Source organism: Ascaphus truei, chromosome 6 (assembly GCF_040206685.1).
Source record: "Ascaphus truei isolate aAscTru1 chromosome 6, aAscTru1.hap1, whole genome shotgun sequence".
Taxonomy (NCBI): domain Eukaryota; kingdom Metazoa; phylum Chordata; class Amphibia; order Anura; family Ascaphidae; genus Ascaphus; species Ascaphus truei.
Genome location: NC_134488.1, coordinates 36,481,303 through 36,501,010, shown reverse-complemented (window position 1 = coordinate 36,501,010; position 19,708 = coordinate 36,481,303). Strand labels below are relative to the sequence as shown.

Below are 19,708 nucleotides of genomic sequence, written 5' to 3'. Positions count from 1 at the left end.
GTACATTTGCATTTATATCATTTTTATTAATTTAAAAAAAACATGTAATTAGCCAAATGAATCATAGTAGTGTTAAAAGCACAAAATGACTGTACATGTAAAAGGTAAAAGTAACTTTTGTTAGCAATTAGAATAGATAAGTGCATGTGTTTTAAAAAAAAAAAAAGTACCTGCAAACACTTATTTTCAAGTACGAGTATATCAAGTCATTTCACAAAACAGCAGCAATTTTAAAAAATCAATGCGTGGAAATAAGCCAAAAAAACTTGTAATTAATAGGGTGAATTATGTGCGGTTTAATGGAGCCAATTAAGATGTATTTAAGATAATGTCAGACCTGAATGGAAATCGCCAAAGGGTATGAATGCCCTGGCTTATTTTTTTATCGTTTGCCTATGAAGACCCAGTGTAAAAGCTGCTTTTTATCGGTACTGTACCTCTTGCCTTTGTTATATGAACAATTAAAAATAGATTTTTTTTTTAAAAAGCAAACAAGAGATTTGCTGCTTTGACCCGAGATACACAGCCGTCGTGTACGGGAGGCTGGGATTGACCACAAAAAAACAACACATCACTGTCCATTAGATACAAAAACGCCATGGAACCCATAAGGCATCTGTACAGGAACTTCAGCTCTGCCCAGCTCAGCGAAGGTTCTGGCGTCCAGAACCAGCAGGAACGTCTGTTTGCTCTGAAAGAGAAAGATGGGAATGACAGGATATAACGGAGCACAAGCACTCGTGCTTTAAGCCACGGGCACCGACTGAAGCAGGAAGGGTCCCTGGCTAACTTGCAGAAGATAATACGTCACACGTGCACGGACTCAGGTTTCAATAGAGCTTTCCATTGATTAACGTTCAAGAGAGTGCGACATATTGTCTTCTGCAAAGACACATTAGGGCAGCAGCAAAATCGTAGGCCTTGGCCAGGTAGGGAACGGGCGCACTGGCGCTCGTACGCTGCGCCCTGCTCGGCCGGGCGATTCGTGGCCGGCTAGATGCGCGCGTATGGGGGCGCAGCCACGACGTCGCGGAGCTGGTTTGTCCTCATTGGGCGAACCGCTCACGTGACGCGGCTTGCGAGCAGCAAATTCAAATTTGCTTGCTTGGCAAGCAGCTAAGCGCCGAGCAAGTGCGCCCGCCCGCTCACGCTGGCCACACTGTCGCAATGTGTCATCGTGGCGAGCGTGAGCGCGCCCGCTCAGCGCCACCCTGGACGAGGCCTTATGCTCTAGGATCGGGATATAGCTAGAAGATCCTTTGTGGTGTTTGAAATGGAAAGGAAAGAACCCCCCATGGATTGTGGGCGAGGTGCATTAATGTGCTGATAGAGCAGAGGCGGGCAACCCCAGTCCTCAAGGGCCACCAACAGGTCGAACACTGAGCTACCTGGGCTGAAGCACGGTTATCCTGAAACCCTGACCTGTTGGTGACCCTTGAGGACTGGAGTGTCCCACCCCAATGATAGAGGGAAGAGAGGAGTACAGGTTAAGTCCTGTTATGAATAGCTGTAACCATCCAGAGAGTGGTACACAAACATAGCTCATACACCATCGTGTCTGAACTTTCCATCGCAATAGGGTAATTTAAAAGCCTAATTACCTGATGAGGAGTGACCACAACAGAGAGAATCACCCCATCATCCTCCTGGTTGGAATCCAGACTGGGCACAAACACAGGTTCTGAAGGATAGAAACCTTCCTCTTGCCAAACCTTGAAGACCAAAGGAAAAGGGTCACCCTGAATTTGTATATCAGAAATGTGGTAAAGCTTGCAATGCTCCAAATTCCCTCAAGACAAAAGCTTATCTACTGTATAGAGCAAATGCCATTTAAAAACAGCTCCACAGCCTTATTTTGTTCAGTAACGATGTTAAAAGAGTGCAACTCCTCAAGTCACCAACAACTGCTGTGTTGACATATCTAGCTTTATAACATATCTACATGAACTGGTTTCCGTACATTTTTACGGCAATTCTGTTTGAATAATGTCAATATTCAAGACTTGTAGATGTATTCAAAAGTGCCATGCAACAAGAATTCAGTTTTTTTTTGTTTTGTTTTTTCATCTTACATTTTGCGTTTTTGAAAAAACATGCGAATTGCTCAAAATTGCTAAATTTTTGCAGAATTTTGCCACGTTTGCAACAATGGCAGCATATAAAGGATTATGCAATGCACACAGACTTGTACTGCTTGCTAGAAGAAAAAAAGTGAGAACTTTGCAGTTTTGTGAATTTCCTTTTCGGAGGAAAAAACCTGACATTTTACCTTGGTTCATGACCAGAGGGGGAAGGGAGGGGAACAGGACGGGGGTGGGCAGAGAAGAGGGGTTTAAGGGGGGTGGGAGAAGGAAAAGGAATGAAGGGACAGAGACACAGATATAGAGTTGCCAAAATGTCCGCACACCCTAAACTACAGTGCCTTAAAGGGCTGGCGTCAGGCTCGGTATAAATTTGGGGCTTTACGTGTAGAAGAAAACAAGAACAGATGAACACAAAGCAGGTTAAAATCCTTTTACCGTCAGTTCCTTGGTCTCGACATCGATCTTGATCAGAGAATCCCCAACGAGATGTTTAAATCCACAGCCATAGAAGTAGCGATACTTCCTGGCGTTGTACTTGGAATAGTTGATTTGTGGAAACTCTAAGCCTCCCAGTTCTTCTAGGATGTGGTCGTGGAGGTTCTCATGGGTACACCACACCTAGGCAATGAAGTATATTGTGTATTAGGGCTAAAAACTAGTGGTCCTGTGCGTCATCACAGAGCAGCACAAGGCTTTTAAACACAGTGCCGGATTCCTTGAAACATTTCATTATTGATATTATATTAATTTTTTTCAACTTTAAATTTTTATTGAATTTTTTCATTTCAAGTAAAACATTGCATATTCAGACATTTCAATTGTGGAATAAAAATATTCTCATCAAATTTGTAACATGTTATCCGTTTGTAAACAAACAAAAAGACATAACAAAAAGGGGGGAGAGGAGGAACACAGGTGTGAGATCTCTACTTCTGTTATGTTACCATTAATCCTATGGGAACCCTCTTCAGCTCCTGTGTGGAGGACTAACGCTCCTACTACTTTTCTATTATTTCTTATATTTCATATTTCACCCTCGAAGGCCTGGCTAGTCTTATTAAAAGGTGACCTATAGCTCATTCTTACCCACATTCTTGCCAATATTTCAAAAGAGAACGCATTTATCTCTATCATTGCCAGATTGTGGTTCTCTCCACTCCTGGGATGTCTGTCTGGGCCAACCACGGCGTCCAGACTTTTATAAATTTGGCGCCAGTGTCATTAACCAAACTCGTTAATTTTTCCATCTGGCAAATATACCACATTCTATTCCTAATCTGTGGGATATTTGGAATCTCTGCTTGTTTCCACAGTGCCGCGATCTCACACCTCGTGGCTGTTGCTAAATGCATAATCAATTTATTACCTGTTTTGGAAAGGCCCGGCCAAGGTCTATTCAAAAGGAACAGCCATTATAACAGATATTATATTAATTTAATAAATATTTCTAGTATAAACACATTTGATGAAGTCCAAAAGAAATTTAATGTCGTCCCCTTCAAAGTCAGGGGAGAAAAGACGACAGATGAAAGCTAAGGAAAACAAAGGAGAAAAATGAAAGAACAAACAAGATTCTCGCACAGGTTATGGTGTTTTTGTGTGCGCGCCATTACAAGGAAAGTATACAATAATACCCTGCATCTCTGTATGTATAAGTATCCAGGGGTGGATTTCCCATTAGGCTCGGGCTGCAAAATGTTGGGGTGGCAAATTTCCTCCCCTCCCCCCATATATACAGAGGCACTGCTCTCTTCCTCACCGATTGCAGGGGGAGAGTGTGGAGGAGAGCCCCCGAGTGCAGGAGAGGAGAGCCTCTCAAGTTCATACCTTCTCCTTCATGCCACCCTCTTTCAGCGTCATGGCAATGTGACATCACAACACCAAATGAGGAGGGGGCGGCAGATTTTTACGTCCGCCACTCTATGTATGTATGTATGGTATATATGTATGGATACATTTATACAAATATACACACACACTTATATGTGCATAGACTGCCACTGTATGTATATATGTATATATGTATATATATATATATATATATATATATATATATATATATATATATATTATATGTGTGTGTGTGTGTGTGTGTGTGTACACACACACACACACACACACACACACTAGCTGATATACCCGGCGTTGCCCGGGATTGCAGGGGCGGGGGTGCGTGAAGGGGCGGGGTGGGAGCGGGGCGAAGGGCAGGGGAGGGGGTGGGGGGCAAAGGGCAGGGGGAGGGGGCGAAGGCAGGGGGTGGGGGTGAAGGGCAGGAGGTGGGGGTGAAGGGCAGGGGGAGGGGGGCGAAGGGCAGGGGGTAAGGGGCGAAGGGCAGGGGCGAAGGGTAGGGGGTGGGGGCGAAAGAACGGGGTGGGGGGCGAAGGGCAGGGGTAGGGGGTGGGGGGCGAAGGGTAGGGGTGAAGGGCAGGGGTGGAGGGTGAAGGGGAGGGGTGGGGGGCTAAGGGGTGGGGGTGAAGGGGAGGGGGGTAAAGGGCAGGGGGGCAAAGGTTGGGGTAGGGGTGGGGGGTGAAGGGCAGGGGTAGGGGGGGTGAAAGGCAGGGGTAGGGGGGGTGAAGGGCAGGGGTTGGGGTAGGGGTGGGGGGTGAAGGGCAGGGGTAGGGGGGGTGAAAGGCAGGGGTAGGGGGGGGTGAAGGGCAGGGGTAGGGGGGGGTGAAGGGCAGGGGTAGGTGGGGGTGAAGGGCAGGGAGTGAAGGGCAGGGGGTGGGGGGCGAAGGGCAGAGGGTGAAGGGCAGGGGTGGGGGGTGAAGGGAGGAGGGTGGGGGGTGAAGGGGAGAGGGTGGGGGGCGAAGGGGTGGGGGGCGAAGGGGAGGGGGGCGAAGGGGAGGGGGCGAAGGGCAGGGGGTGGGAGCAGGGGTAGGGGGTGGGGGGAGTGAAGGGCAGGGGGAGGGGGGTGAAAGACAGGGGTAGGGGGTGAAAGGCAGGGATAGGGGGGTGAAGGGCAGGGGTAGGGGGGGTGAAGGGCAGGGGGTGAAGGGTAGGGGGTGGGGGCGAAGGGCAGGTGGTAAAGGGCAGGGGTGGGGGTGAAGGGGAGAGGGTGGGGGGCGAAGGGGTGGGGGTGAAGGGGAGGGGGGTGAAGGGCAGGGGGGAGGGGGGCGAAGGGCAGGGGTAGAGGGAGTGAAAGGAAGGGGTAGGGGGGTGAAAGGCACGGGTAGGGGGGGTGAAAGGCAGGGGTAGGGGGGGTGAAGGGCAAGGGTAAGGGGGGTGAAGGGCAGAGGTTGGGGGGGTGAAGGGCAGGGGTAGGGGGGGGTGAAGGGCAGGGATAAGGGGGTGAAGGGTAGGGGGGGTGAAGGGCAGGGGTAGGGGGGTGAAGGGCAGGTGAAGGGTAGGGGGGGGTGAAGGTCAGGGGTAGGGAGGGGTGAAGGTCAGGGGTAGGGGGGGTGAAGGGCAGGAGTGGGTAGGTGAAGGGGTAGGGGGGGTGAAGGTCAGGGGTAGGGGTGAAAGTGAGGCACAAATTGTTGGCAGGAGTAAAATGTCTCTCTCCACACACACACACGACGGGAGTGAGAGGTGGTGGAGAGTGGGACTGGTGCAGATCCCCCGAGGAGGCAGCTTGGCCCCCCAGCAGCCGGGGAGGTAAGGAAGCGCCGGGGAGGTAAGGGAGCGCTGGGGAGGTAAGTGAGCGTTGGCGGCTGGGTTAGGAGGGCCGTGCCACGCTTCCCCTCCTTCCGGGAGCCGGTTGAGAGCGAGGGGGGAGGAGCCTGAAGTTGGCGGCTATGGCAGGAGGGCCGCGCCATGCTTCCCCTCCGTCCTGGAGCCGGTGCAGGGTGGCACATGTGATTGGGGGGGGGGGGGGGGGAAAGAAAGGGAGAAAGGGAGAGAGAGAGAAAAGGAGAGAGAGAGAGAGAGAGAGAGAGAGAGAGAGAGAGAAAGGGAGAGAGAGAAAGGGAGAGAGAGAGAGAGAGAGAGAGAGAGAGAAAGAAAGAAAAAAGAAAGAGAGAGAAGAGAAAGAGAGTGTCCTCAGGCCAATGAGAGGTGTGCAGGGGCGGGGGCAGGCTAAGGGAGCCATCTCATTGGCCTGAGGCGGAGTGACAGGCCAAAGGTCAATGCGATTGCCCTAGACACAGGGAACACACATACAGACAGGCAAACACACATACGACGGTTGAGAAATATATCTTATACTATATACTATATTAGTGAAAGCACTGTATGCCTGTCTGGATGTCCGGTGTCCCTAGGGGAAATCTCATTGGTCCCTTGGGCCGCCCGCCCCCGCACACCTCTCATTGGCCTGAGGTGGAGTGACGGGGCCAAACACACACACACACACTTGGGGGCGTAGGGGGGCGCGAGCAGCTTGCAGGGAAACCTGGGGGCGGCCAGAGCTGTGCACGGGCGCTCCGTGCTGCTGCTTCTATGTCTGTGTCTTGCAGAGGGGGCGGGGCCAGAAGCTCCGTGCTGCTGCTTCTATGTCTGTGTCTTGCAGAGGGGGCGGGGCTTCTCTCTGCACACAGACAAGCCCTCCTTCTCTTCCTGTCTTCTTCCCGTTTTCAGAAACATGGGGGTTGTGGGATCGGAGCATGTCGCCCCCCAGGTGAAATTGTGGACTGATTAAGTGTGTGTGTGTGTGTGTGTGTGTGTGTTGGTGGTGGTGGTGGGGGGGGGGGGGTGGGGGGGATTGAGTGTGAGTGTGGGGGGGGTGGGGGGATTGAGTGTGTGGGGGGTGGGGGGGATTGAGTGTGTGTGTGTGGGGGGTGGGGGGGATTGAGTGTGTGTGTGTGTGTGTGGGGGAAGTGTGTGTGTGGGGGGGATTGTGTGTGTGTGGGGGGGGGGGGGAGTGTGTGTGTGGGGGGGATTGTGTGTGGGGGGGATTGTGTGTGTGTGTGGGGGGGGATTGTGTGTGTGTGGGGGGGGATTGTGTGTGTGTGTGTGGGGGATTGAGTCCCCCCCTCCCTGCCCTTTGCCCCCCCCTCCCTGCCCTTTGCCCCCCCCTCCCTGCCCTTTGCCCCCCCCCCTCCATGCCCTTTGCCCCCCCCCCCCCTTCCACTCCATGCCCCCTGCCCTTCCATGCCCGGGCAACGCCGGGTATATCAGCTAGTTGATAGATATATATTTACATGTGCATAGAGACGTGTGATCTCTAAATCTCACAGATGTCTGAATTATCATTTGACTACAGAACAGCTTGCAAAATAAACGACAATAAGAGTCTTCAGCCACACTAGTAACGACTATCATTCGCTTTTACAGTTTCTCATGAACCATGGAACACTGACCTTTCAAAATTCTCTGATTTTACGTGAGTCTTGGAGGGGCCCCTCTCCCCCTCTCCCACCTCTCCCCCTCTCCCACCTCTCCCCCTCTCCAGTATCAGTGGTCAAAAAGATTCAAATAGTGTCGCACTGACAAAATTCAGCAGTTTTCCATTAAAATTCAAGGTATTTCACTGTGTATTTTTGTCACATTGGATGTTGCTCTGCACTTTTTTGTTTCTTGTTTTATACAATTGATCATGTCCAGTAGCACTTCTTTTGAAATATATACATTTATACATTGTGTGATAATAATTGTTTTTTTTGGGGGGGGGGGGGGGGGTGTTCTAGGAGCTTGCTGGCTATGTGTGTCAATAAAAATTCCATCAAAAGTCAATTGTTTTTGATTATTGCAGGTTTACATTTCTGAACCAAACTCCAAACTGTGTATATAACCTTTTTCCTTCTGGAAAACTATTGTATTTAAAGCCTCTACATTGTAATCTATTTTTTTTCTCCTTTAAAAGGCATCATTATACCCATTTTTTTGGTATTAACCTCCCTTCTTTTTATTCACAAGCAAAGGAAAGAGGTATGTTAAAGAGCAAAGGAACAGAGCCGCCGACAGGGGGTGGGAGGGGGAGAGCCAGGCCTGGCGTTGACAGGACTGTAAGCCAGAGGTCGAACCCAACCTGCAGACCCTTTCCTTTCACCGACACCGGTCCTGGCCTGAGACCATCTGGTATATGTATTTGGAGAGTGTTTTTTTTTAAATGTATTTTGTGGGGGTGGGGGGGTGTTGTCTGTGTTGGGGGAGGGGGGATTGAGTGAATGTAGGGTAATTGATGAAGGGGGGGAGAGTGAGAGGAGAGGGTGTAAGACTGGGATGGAGGGGAGAGAAAAACATGCGGGAAGGAAGGGATTAAGTTAGAGTGGGGTAATTGATGGAGGGGGTGGGAGAGTGAGAGGAGAGAGAGGGGGTGAATGAGAAAGAGGGACAGACGGAGGGGAGAGAAATACATGGGAAGAGTGGGAGAAATGAGTGTCTCGCCCTCATCGTAACTCTAGTCTTGGACCTCGGGAAATCTGTCTGTGGCCATGCAAAGGAGGTCATTCCACAAACTCTGCCGAAAACTACCGTTCAAGTCAACGGCAGGTGATGGGCACCTTTGGACTTGATATAATCAGCCCCACAGTCCCTGCATTCATACCGACTGCCAAACTCCTACCTTCCCATCCGCTCTTATCACAGCAGTGGCAGAGGTGTAACTCAATGGATTCACATTCACATCTTGTGGAGTCTTGGAGTCAATATCCAGCGGTAGTACAAACCGGCGAGGGAAAGTCTTTGCAACTGCGTTATGGACCTGTGAAGGACAACAAACACCGTTCACTGGGACACATGGACAATACTGTGCTCTGTAGCAAAACGTTTTCATAGTGGGATAAGGGGGGAGGGAAGCGATTGAAAGAGAGAGAGAAAGAGAGGGGTGAGCGAGAGAGATAGGTTGGCTGAGAGAGAAAATATATACACAAACACACACACACACACACCTCATCCAAGGCTTGTCCCGATTGGCGCAGGTTTTGCAGCTGCAAGATGCGGAGAGCTGCCCCGTCATCCTGACAGCAGAGATCGAGCACAATGCAGCCCTGCTCCTCATAGGCGTTAATATGATGAAATGTCGCAAACGGCGGAGCGTGGAATGTCACGGGGTGCAGCTGAAACAGCACACAGATCATTACATTATCAGGATATATACCCGGGGGTAATATGGGCGCTACATAATGTTACTGGTTACAAACTTCTGGTTAAAATGTTTATACATTTCCAAGATCAACATTAAAAAAAAATGTTATACCTTTACTGGTCTAATTTTGTTTAGAGGGGACATTAATAATGTAGCTTTTATCTATTAATCATACTTATTGTTACTTTATAGTGGGAAAAAAGTGGCAATATCTCCACCGTACAGTGGGCAGAACCTTTGTTCCTGCAGGTCTTTCACAGGTCCCCAAATATGCTTCCTTCACCCCATTGCCACGTTATACTGCGGTAAACTGCAGATGAGGATTCTGGGAAGTGGCATGCAATAAGCACACATGGCCTTAGGGTTGACAGGTGTCCAGTATTGAACCGAACTGTCCTGTATTTGGACACTGTCCAGTAAAAATTAGGTAATACTGGACATGTACATGTATTACCTCTCTGGATAGTGACCCGACTGGTTTACGGGGCTGCGGGATTTCCCTGAGCAGGAAGAGAGCAGGGTTGTTGCTAAGGGGCTGGGCAGCTTCCTCAATCCTGATTGGTTGCAATACCCAGCAGCAGCCAATCAGGAGGAGGTGTCAGCAGCCTGGGGGTGAGGCCAAGGTAGGAAGGATACAACATGGAGCAGAGGTGTGTGTGTCTAGAACGCATTGCACCTTTCACCATTATGTCCAGTATTTTTGGAGAAACCAGCTGGCAACCCTACTTGTGACTTGGCTTCCTGTGCATACAGATGTTGCAGGACTTCTTGTTTTCAGCACCAGGGCAAGTTGCGGAACAGCGAGAGCATCAAATAAAGTGTTAACTCAGGTTCTAGCCCACCCGAACCCTGTTAGAGAGCAAATAATGAAGGCGGAGCGGGGGGGGCTTTGCCTGTGCAAACTCCTGTTCAGTGCGCTTTGAAGTCACATGGAAGGGAGCAGCCAAAGGAAATCAAACTCAACCCAGGTCTCCGCTCAATGTTCTTACAATCTATTATCCATTTACATTTTTGTTTTCAATACTCATAGGTATCCAATTTTTATTTCCATTGGTTCCTTTAGTGCTGGGACTAGGGGGGACCGCATCTTTAATTTTACAAAGCAAAAACTTCATATGAACCCTGAGGATTGGCATCCCCATTCAGCATTTCCATAGTATTCAAGATATAAAAAGTGTGTATCTAACATATCGGGGAATGTAGGAGTACCTCCCCTGTGTGCTTGTTTGCCACATGGAATATGGTGTTATATTTTGGTTCCCAGTTGATCGAGTCGGAGATTGTTGCCCCTGTTATTTTCCTGGTAAGAATCTTCCACACGTTTATCTTAATCGGCTGCTCTACAAACACCACATAGTTTTCAGTCATTCCTGTGAAGCAGAAGAGTGAGGAAGTTGAAACTTAGGATTTGACGTCAGGTACAAACCACTTGGCCAACCCAGTCTGGCGAAGGCTCCCATCGGCTGTAAAATCTTACACCCCATTTGTTCTTGGTTTTCTTTTGGCTTTAACATGGCTGTATGTCTATCCCAAGCACGTTTATTCCTTACTGCAGGGGTTCGAAACTCCGGTCGTCAAGACCTCTTTACCCCACCCATCCCATCCCAGCTTTATGAAAGGTTGCTCTACCAGTGGCTCAGTCAAAGACTATGGGCCTCATGCACCAAGCTCCGATAAAATCTTTTCGGCAAGGGTTGCGGATAGGCCTTTTTTTGGCGATTTGCCCTCGCAGTATTCAGAAAGGGCCAAAATCATGCCGATCCCTGCCGAATCACTGCGAAAGCAAAACTGCAGATGAGCCTGTGCCGATACAGCCTGGCTCCCGATAAGCCTTCCCATACGCCTTTTGTGCCGATAGATGTTTGCAGCAGAAAGAGACAAGCCGCTCTCTCAGCGCAAACATCGGCAAAATAAAAAGTATTTATAAACAACTTTTACTGATAATGTACATGTGCAGGGGGTCTCCGGAGCTGAACCGTATTGGTTTCAGGTCCGGGGACCCCCTGCTTCCCGAGATACAGGCCCCTTTATGAGGTGCCGGTATCCCTCTGAATTTAATTTCCCAATCACGTGACCGCGGAATTTAAACAAAGCAGAGGGATACCGGCACCCCCTAAAGGGGCCTGTATCTCGGGAAGCAGGGGGTCCCCGGACCTAAAACCAAAGCGGTTCAGCTCCGGGGACCCTCTGCACATCTACACTATCAGTAAAACACACATATCAATAAAGACTCGTTCCTTACCTTTGCGGCTATGTGCTACGGTAACGAAGCAGCATGAATGTATTTTTAATAATAGTGAACTGTGAGCAGGGGGTCCTCTGAGCTGAACTGCGTTGCTTTGTGGACCAGGGACCCCCTGCTTCCCGAGTTACAGGCCCCGGTATGTGTCATCGGGTGGCAGTGTCGCCGCCATCTTTATAGCGTCCCATTCACGCCGTGTCCGCTATAAATATGGCGGCGACACTGGCACCGGTGCCCCAAACTGGAGCCTGTAACTCGGGAAGCAGGGGGTCTCTGAGCCACAAATCAATGCGGTTCAGCTCAGGGGACCCCCTGCTTCCGCACAGTATTATTAAAAATACATAAATGCTGCTTCATTACCATAGCGGATAGCCGCTAAGGCAATGAAGGGGTTAAGGCAGTATAGCATGGTTATTGGGGACATTTGCCACCAATAAACATAGCAATAAACAAGATACACCCACTGTGTATTTGAAATACATAAACAACAATAAATACATTAAATACATATAGTACTCACCACCCATCTCCGGCTGCCACGATGAAGGCCATCCTCCTCTTCATCCTGCCCATGCCCCCTCCGCTGCTGCAAAACAGACACAAGAATGAAAACATCCAATGTAATGTCCCCTAACCCCTTAATCACCATAGTGGTTAATAACCGCTACAGTCATTAAGGGGTTAACCCACCCTCACACACCACTCGGGACGCCTACATACCCTCCCACACTAACCCCCCACCCCGTGAGGCCTAACCACCCTCACCCACTACCCACAAGGGAGGCCTACCCACATACCGTTGGGAAACCCCCCCCCCCCACCCCCAACCCCATTACCCACAATAAAAACAATACAGTGACACACAATAAACATCATTCTATTTATTAAATACATTACCCACCCCCTGTGTCCCCCCATAAATACAAGATTTATCCTTTTCCAAACAGGGTTCATAACACAGCCCCACGCGAGTCCCCGGTGGGCTGGTGGGTCACCTGACAGACCTACAGGGTACCAGCAGCCCTTTTCAAACAGGTTTTGGAGGCCTGTTGGTGGGTCCCGCCAAGCGCCATGGCCCCCAGGTGGTCTCCTTGGCCCACCGTGGGCCACAATTGGGTCCCCACGGTAGGCCCAAGGATGTCTGGGAGCCCCGGGTCAGACCCACAGGTGTCTGCGGGGCCTCGGGGGGTTCCCACGGGGGCATGGGGAACTCACGAGTGCTCACTACGGGTCCGCGGTGCCCCCACGGATGTGGGACCACCACTTCATCCCCGCACTTATGGGTCGGCTGTGCCCCCACGGATGTGGGACCACCGCTTCATCCCCGCAGACTACGGGTCCACGGTGCCCCCACAGATGTGAGGTCACCGCTTCATCCCCGTATGTGTCACCCGTGGAACCACCAGCCTGATACCCATGAGATACCTGAGGAGACCGTAGGTGGTCTCCAGAGGTCTCACGCAGAACCACGGAACAAACCCTGAATGTAAAAATAATAAACCTGGTTTATACATTCAATACATACATCCCCCCCCCCCCCAATACCTACAGTACAATAATGTGCAAAATAACTATTATCCAGATAAGGATAATAGATTATTTGTCCATTATTAAAAACATTAACTAGCATATTCAAATAAATAAAGTACTACTGACCTCATCAATAAGAAGTCTCTGTCGCCAGCAACATCCTTGTCTTGCCCACAAAATACATAGCCAAAACAAAGCCAATACATTGCAATTACATTCAGATATAAATAAACCCTAAAACACCTTATCGGATAATAACCTCAAAGGTAATTAAGGGGTTAAGCCACACTGGCCCGATACACACCCTTCACCCATTCATTTGTACAGTGGCTTCATCATGTATATGTATATATATATATATATATATATATATATATATATATATATATATATATATAGAGGTATCAGTACCGTGTTAGCCGAGCTTCAATAATCAAAAAATAAATAGATGATACCGTTCTGTGGCTAACGAAATGCTTTTATTTGTGCGAGCTTTCGAGATACACTGATCTCTTCTTCCGGCGATGTTACAATGAATGAAGCAAGGATCCTAAAGCTCGCACAAATAAAAGCATTTCGTTAGCCACCGAACGGTATCATCTATTTATTTTTTGATTATATATATATATATATATATATATATATATATATATACACACACATGATGAACCAATACAGACACACTACAATAAAATTAATTTCCTTTAATAATCCTAACTGAACTTACAATCACAATCATCAACTGCCAAACAAATACCTCAAATGCCAATCAACAAATAGCATTTACATTGTATATATGATGCATACAATGTGTTGATTGGCATTTGAGGTATTTGTTTGACAGTTGATGATTGTGATTGTAAGTTCAGTTAGGATTATTGAAGGAAATTAATTTTATTGTAGTGTGTCTGTATGGAGAAGTGTTATTTGGAGTACAGCATGTTTTTGATAACCCTTCTACATTTATTTGTATATTGGTTCATCGTGTGTGTGTTTGGATATATATATATATATATATATATATATATATATATATATATATATATATATATATATATATATATATATATATTTGCATGATGAAGCCACTGTACAAATGAATGGGTGAAGGGTGGGTATCGGGCCAGTGTGGCTTAACCCCTTAATTACCTTTGCGGTTATTATCTGATAAGGTGTTTAAGGGGTTAATTGATATCTGAATGTAATTGCAATGTATTGGCTTTGTTTTGGCTATGTATTTTGTGGGCAAGACAAGAATGTTGCTGGCGACGGAGACTTCTTATCGATGAGGTCAGCAGTACTTTATTTATTTGAATATACTAGTTAATTTTTTAATAATGGGCAAATCATCTATTATCCCTATCTGGATAATAGTTATTTTGCACATTATTGTACTGTAGGTTTTGGGGGGGGTGGGGGTGTATGTATTGAATGTATAGGCAGGTTTATTTTTTTTACATTGAGGGTTTGTTCCGTGGTTCTGCGTGAGACCTCTGGAGACCACCTATGGTCTCCTCGGGTATCTCACAGGTACCAGGCTGGTGGTTCCACGGGTGACACATGCGGGGATGAAGCGGTGGCCTCACATCTGTGGGGGCACCGCGAACCCGTTGTCTGTGGGGATGAAGCGGTGGTCCCACATCTGTGGGGGCACAGCCGACCCATAAGTGCGGGGATGAAGTTGTGGTCCCACATCCGTGGGGGCACCGCGGACCCGTAGTGAGCACTCGTGAGTTCCCCAGACCCCCATGGGAACCACCCAAGGCCCCGCAGACACCTGTGGGTCTGACCCTGGGCTCCCAGACATCCTTGAGCCTACCGTGGGGACCCAATTGTGGCCCACGGTGAGCCAAGGCGCTTGGCAGGACCCACCAACAGGCCTCCAGAATCTGTTTGAAAAGGGCTGCTGGTACCCTGTAGGTCTGTCAGGTGCCCCGCCAGCCACCGGGGACTCGCGTGGGGCTGTGTTATGAACCCTGTTTGGAAAAGGATAAATCTTGTATTTATGGGGGGGCACAGGGGGTGGGTAATTTATTTAATAAATAGAATGATGTTTATTGTGTGTCACTGTATTGTTTTTATTGTGGGTACTGGGGGTGGGGGGGGGGTTCCCCAACGATATGTGGGTAGGCCTCCCTTGTGGGTAGTGGGTGAGGTTGGTTAGGCCTCACGGGGTGGGGGGTTAGTGTGGGAGGGTATGTAGGCGTCTCAAGTGGTGGGTGAGGGTGGGTTAACCCCTTAATGACTGTAGCGGTTTTTAACGCTATGGTGATTAAGGGGTTAGGGGACATTACATTGGATGTTTTCATTCTTGTATCTGTTTTGCAGCAGCGAAGGGGGCATGGGCAGGATGAAGAGGAGGATGGCCTTCATCGTGGCAGCCGGAGATGGGTGAGTGCTATATGTATTTAATGTATTTATTGCTGTTTATGTATTTAAAATGGGCACATTCACTAGTATCCCTTTGTGGATAATAGTAATTGTGGCCATTACTATCCTGTATGTGTTAAGGGGGGGGGTTATTTCTTTATAAGTATGTATGTGTTTAGACATTAATTTGGGGGGGCACATAATTGGTACTGCAGGCCTGCGGGTAACACCCGAGGGCCCCCACCGGCCTATAGTATCATTGATGTGCATATATGTGTATGTTAGGGGTTGTTGGGGTTATATATATATATATATATATATATATATATATATATATATATATATATATATATATATATATATATATTTATTTATTTAGATTTATTTATTTAGTGTGGGGCTGCTGTGTGTGATTATTTTTTATTGTGGGTAGTGGGGGGTGGGTGAAGGGGGTATTAGCCCCAACAGTGGTTGTTTAGGGCTTGCGGGTGGGTAGCGGGAGGCCTTAACCCCTTCATGACCATAGCGGTATTAACTGCTACGGTCGTGAATGGGTTAAGTGCACCCGCAACCCCCCGCAAGCCCTAAACAAACAACAAGGGCCAAATACCCCCTTCACCCACCCCCGCTACCCACAATAAACCTGGCATGGTGGGTTAACCCCTTCATTGCCTTAGCGGTTAGCCGCTAAAGGTAATGAAGTGGCCTTTAAATGCATTTTTTCTGCCTCGGATGCATGCCGGGGGGCTCCGGTGCGGGTATCCGCTCCGGAGACACCCGGCATCAATCCCAGGCTGGAAAAAGGGCTGATTTTTTCTAAGTGTCGCCCTTGCCGATGTTTCTCCTCCACCAAGTTGCCAACTTTAGTTGGCGGGCTGGATTCCCGATAAACTCTCCATTCTGGAGTGCCGATCAGCAGCAAAAAGCTGATCGGCGCTACCTGAATTCCACGAGTTCAAAAAGTGCCGATAGCCGGCTGCCGATAAGTTTTTATCGGGATGAAAAGTTGCCGATAATTTCCACTTATCGGCGCTTACTGAATCGGGAGGGCAAAAAATGCAGAAAAAAGCCTTATCGGCGCTTACTGCATAAGGCCCCAAATCCTTGAAATCTGACCTGTTGGCGGGGGGGGGGGGGGAGCGGAGGGGGGTGGAGGATCTTGAGTGCTAGAGTAGATAACCCCTGCCTTATTGTATTAGCCACTACCACCTCTGTTGGGAGGTTATTCCATGAATCCACCACCCTTTCTGTGAAGTACTGCCTCACATTTCCCAGAAGCCCGACACTGTCCAGCTTGAGAGCAGGACTTCTTGTTTTCTCTAATATATGCTTCAGTCCTGTGCCATGCAGCCGCAGACCGTTGGTTCTGGGGTTTCGCAGAATGGAGCGCTGCGCATGTCACTCAATGTCTTTATTCATGAACAATTCATTTGTTTGAGTAGTAGAGACAAGAAAAGTGGCATACAAGTGAGAGACAATAAACATTGGTATGATACGGCCAATCACATAACACCTGTGGTTGACTGCAAAATTAAAAATCTGCACAAATAATTTCTGCCCAGAGCTGGAATTCACACCTTTCTTTGCGAAAAGTTGAGAAATTAGATTAGACATAATTAAGGCTGACAATTGCAGGAACAGGGATTGTATTTATTTTCTCTTTAGGAAACATCATTGGCAATTGTGTGACTATGTTTTTTTGTTTGCCTTCCTCTGGATCAATATGTAACCCTCTTTGGCTACAAGAGCATAGGACATTGCCCCTTTAAGAGGTTGCATCCCACAGGACATGGGACTGTGTTCAGCCAGTGAGAGGACTGGTGGAAGAGGGACTAGGAGAGGGGGTGTAACAGAGAGGCTGGGTAAAAGAATCATCGACTACTCAGAGCTGCATGGAGCCGAGACGGTGAGTTTGCAGGCAGGAGCCATCCTACATATGGGAACAGTGAGGAGCTGGCAGCAGAGAGGAGAGACCAGAGGAGCTGATCATTGCATGAGCCAGAGGTAGCAAAGCAGTTCAGGCATAGACAACTGAAGTGAAGAAGGGAATCCCCCTGCCATCAGAGAAACTGGTACCACACTACACGTCTTTGTAAAGCACAAGCTTCAACTGATATATCAACATATGAGCTCCAACGAGATACAAGTATCGCATAGTATTGCTCGCTCACCCAGGACTGGGAGGCTGGGTACAGTAACTCAACCACACACCAACACATGCGCAGCGCTGGGTAGGTATGGGGTGTTAGCAATTGTGTTGTGTATTATACCTGTTCCTTTGATCTTTTATTCATAAAACGGTTATAAATATATTCTGTGGTGGTGTCCCCTTGTTACTGGTAATGCCCACGTGTAAAGGCTATTCTATTATATGGACTCAGGCCACCACCTCATATACGGCGGTAAGAACAAAGAAAGAAGGGTTACAAATATAATTACGGTATATAAATATACAGTAGGAGGAGTATCTCCCCCCATTAGCATTTAACAAAGTTTGAACTCTGTAGACACACACTGTATGTCATTTATTTCAACCTAACCTATTATGTTACTTAAATATAATGCACTGGTCGCAGACCTGGTTTCAATATATGTTCAGTGCCTTCTGCAGGACTACAAGGTTCTTACCAAAACTGTGGTAGTAGGAAGGTTTCATCGTCTCTTTTGCTGCTATGGAGCACACCACCTGTGTCCCATGTAACGTGTCCTCAGACCCCGAATCCTGGGCAGGAACACGGATAATGTTGTAGTGCGTTCCTACAAAAATCAAACACGAGTTTAGGAATAGTGGATGCATCTTATAATACCTTAAACAGTGTGAATTACTGGAAGCGATAACTTGAGGGACCTCTGCATACACTGGCGACACACTTTATTCGAGCTCGGCTAGTCCCACGAATTCGGGTATACCCGGGTGTATTGAGGTTTGTGACTGTTTTCTGCCCGAGTGCATTGCGTTATTTTCCGGCAGGGATTGAAGCATTTTATTCCCGTTGGCTGCAATACTGCACACTACATATATATATACTGCATTACAATTCATGAATTTATGCCATCTGGTAGACACGCGAAGCATTGCAGCCTATTAAATCCTAATCATTATCATTTAACAGATCAGCCGCCCATCAACCAGGCATGAACCCAGGCTGGGAAGGCAAATGCAACGGGGCTTGTCAGAGGTGAGGAGCGGCGCATTCCAGGTATCTGCCAGGTACATACCGGGTATTTGCTCGAATAAAGTGTGTCGGTGCAGTATACTCTTGCAAGATGTTGGGCAGAAGTCTCAGTGGCGATTGCCTTTAAAGTCTGAAAATCTGCTTCTAGTCACCCAAATAACTCTCAGGCACCAAAAAGGAATTTGTTACTGAAACAATTATTATTTAGAGGTAATTTTAATTAGAATTTGATTGAACTCGCGAGAAGTTATATCAATTTGATTATTTAAGTTATATACATATATACATAATAGTTTCAGACTTCGCCAGATTTACCGTCCCAATAGTCACAGGAAGAAAAAACGCTGTGGCTCCCGGGACAGTAAAAGCCGCGACTGCTACAGGTGCTCGTTCTTCCGAATAGGACCACCCGGGTTCTCCTGGCAGCAGGAAAACTCACTCTGGTTATATCTATAAAGAATGTAACACAGTCTTGTTCTTTTACCATATTAAATACTGTAACACACGCAGCTTGTGGTGCTGCAAACCTCCCAGGCCAACGATCAGCCCCAAATGTAAAAAACCTGTTGTCATGATGGACCAGTTCTTTTCAACACTTTTATATTTTTGGGATTCTCGATTGAACACAAGGAGAGCAAAATAAATTGTAATTTATTTCCTTGATAGACAAACACATGACAACCTCAGAATACACTTATTACAACACTTACTGGGATGGGGAAACATGTCCTTTGAACGAAAGCGCAAGAAATGCAGTCTCTGATTTAAAGTCCGTTTGGCTATATCGCAAGTTGCCGATCTAATATCTCCGCCAAATGAAGGAATTTCATAGTAGTTCATTAGAATTAACTCGGGAGTCACAAGGGCTAACAAATTCCTGAGTTTGGGGTAAATCCTTACTTGCAATGTTGTTAACTCCTTGCATCCTGGAACCGCCACCTCTGTGCTCGAACAGAATCTTATGCAGAGCTTGGATATGTCATGAATCACACAGAGGGTAGCTCGGCGGGCAGTTTTATAGGGTTCACAGACCTCTCTAACATGCATGCCCAATCCCTCTGTGGGAACATTTAACCCACCAATCCGATTTGCCTGTAGTTTGCAAAACGGGCAAAAAAAGAAAAAAAAAAAAAAGGCTTTCAGGTTTGCGTGTGTCAGCTTGACACCCATGCGGTTTAGCATACCTGGGGTACACCCGTTATCTGGCGACCCTTAGTCTGGGGTTTGGCCCCAAGGTGTGAATGGCTCATGCCGAGAACCGGGATCTGGCACTCAGCAACATCCCGGCCATTTTCACACTTTGGATCTCTGAGGCTTTTCATCCCTGTACTTCACTAAACTT

At 47.8% G+C, this 19,708-nt stretch overlaps 1 protein-coding gene across 3 annotated transcripts in view; it reads right to left on the bottom strand.

Annotated features, from left to right (window-relative positions):
• Positions 1-33: 33 nt before the first annotated feature.
• LOC142496911 (carotenoid-cleaving dioxygenase, mitochondrial-like) overlaps positions 34-19,708 on the bottom strand; it is a 38,924-nt gene continuing 19,249 nt past the window's right edge. The window contains exons 5-11 of one of the 3 annotated variants that reach the window (XM_075604008.1): positions 17,819-17,947; positions 10,258-10,418; positions 8,852-9,019; positions 8,527-8,664; positions 2,520-2,702; positions 1,602-1,712; positions 34-691 (exon numbers count right to left, since the gene is read on the bottom strand). In XM_075604008.1, the coding sequence (XP_075460123.1) occupies positions 572-691; positions 1,602-1,712; positions 2,520-2,702; positions 8,527-8,664; positions 8,852-9,019; positions 10,258-10,418; positions 17,819-17,947 (1,010 nt within the window). In that variant the 3' untranslated portion in view covers positions 34-571. The remainder of the gene's footprint in view (positions 692-1,601; positions 1,713-2,519; positions 2,703-8,526; positions 8,665-8,851; positions 9,020-10,257; positions 10,419-17,818; positions 17,948-19,708) is intronic. The other 2 variants (XM_075604006.1, XM_075604007.1) reach the window with 2 other exon arrangements.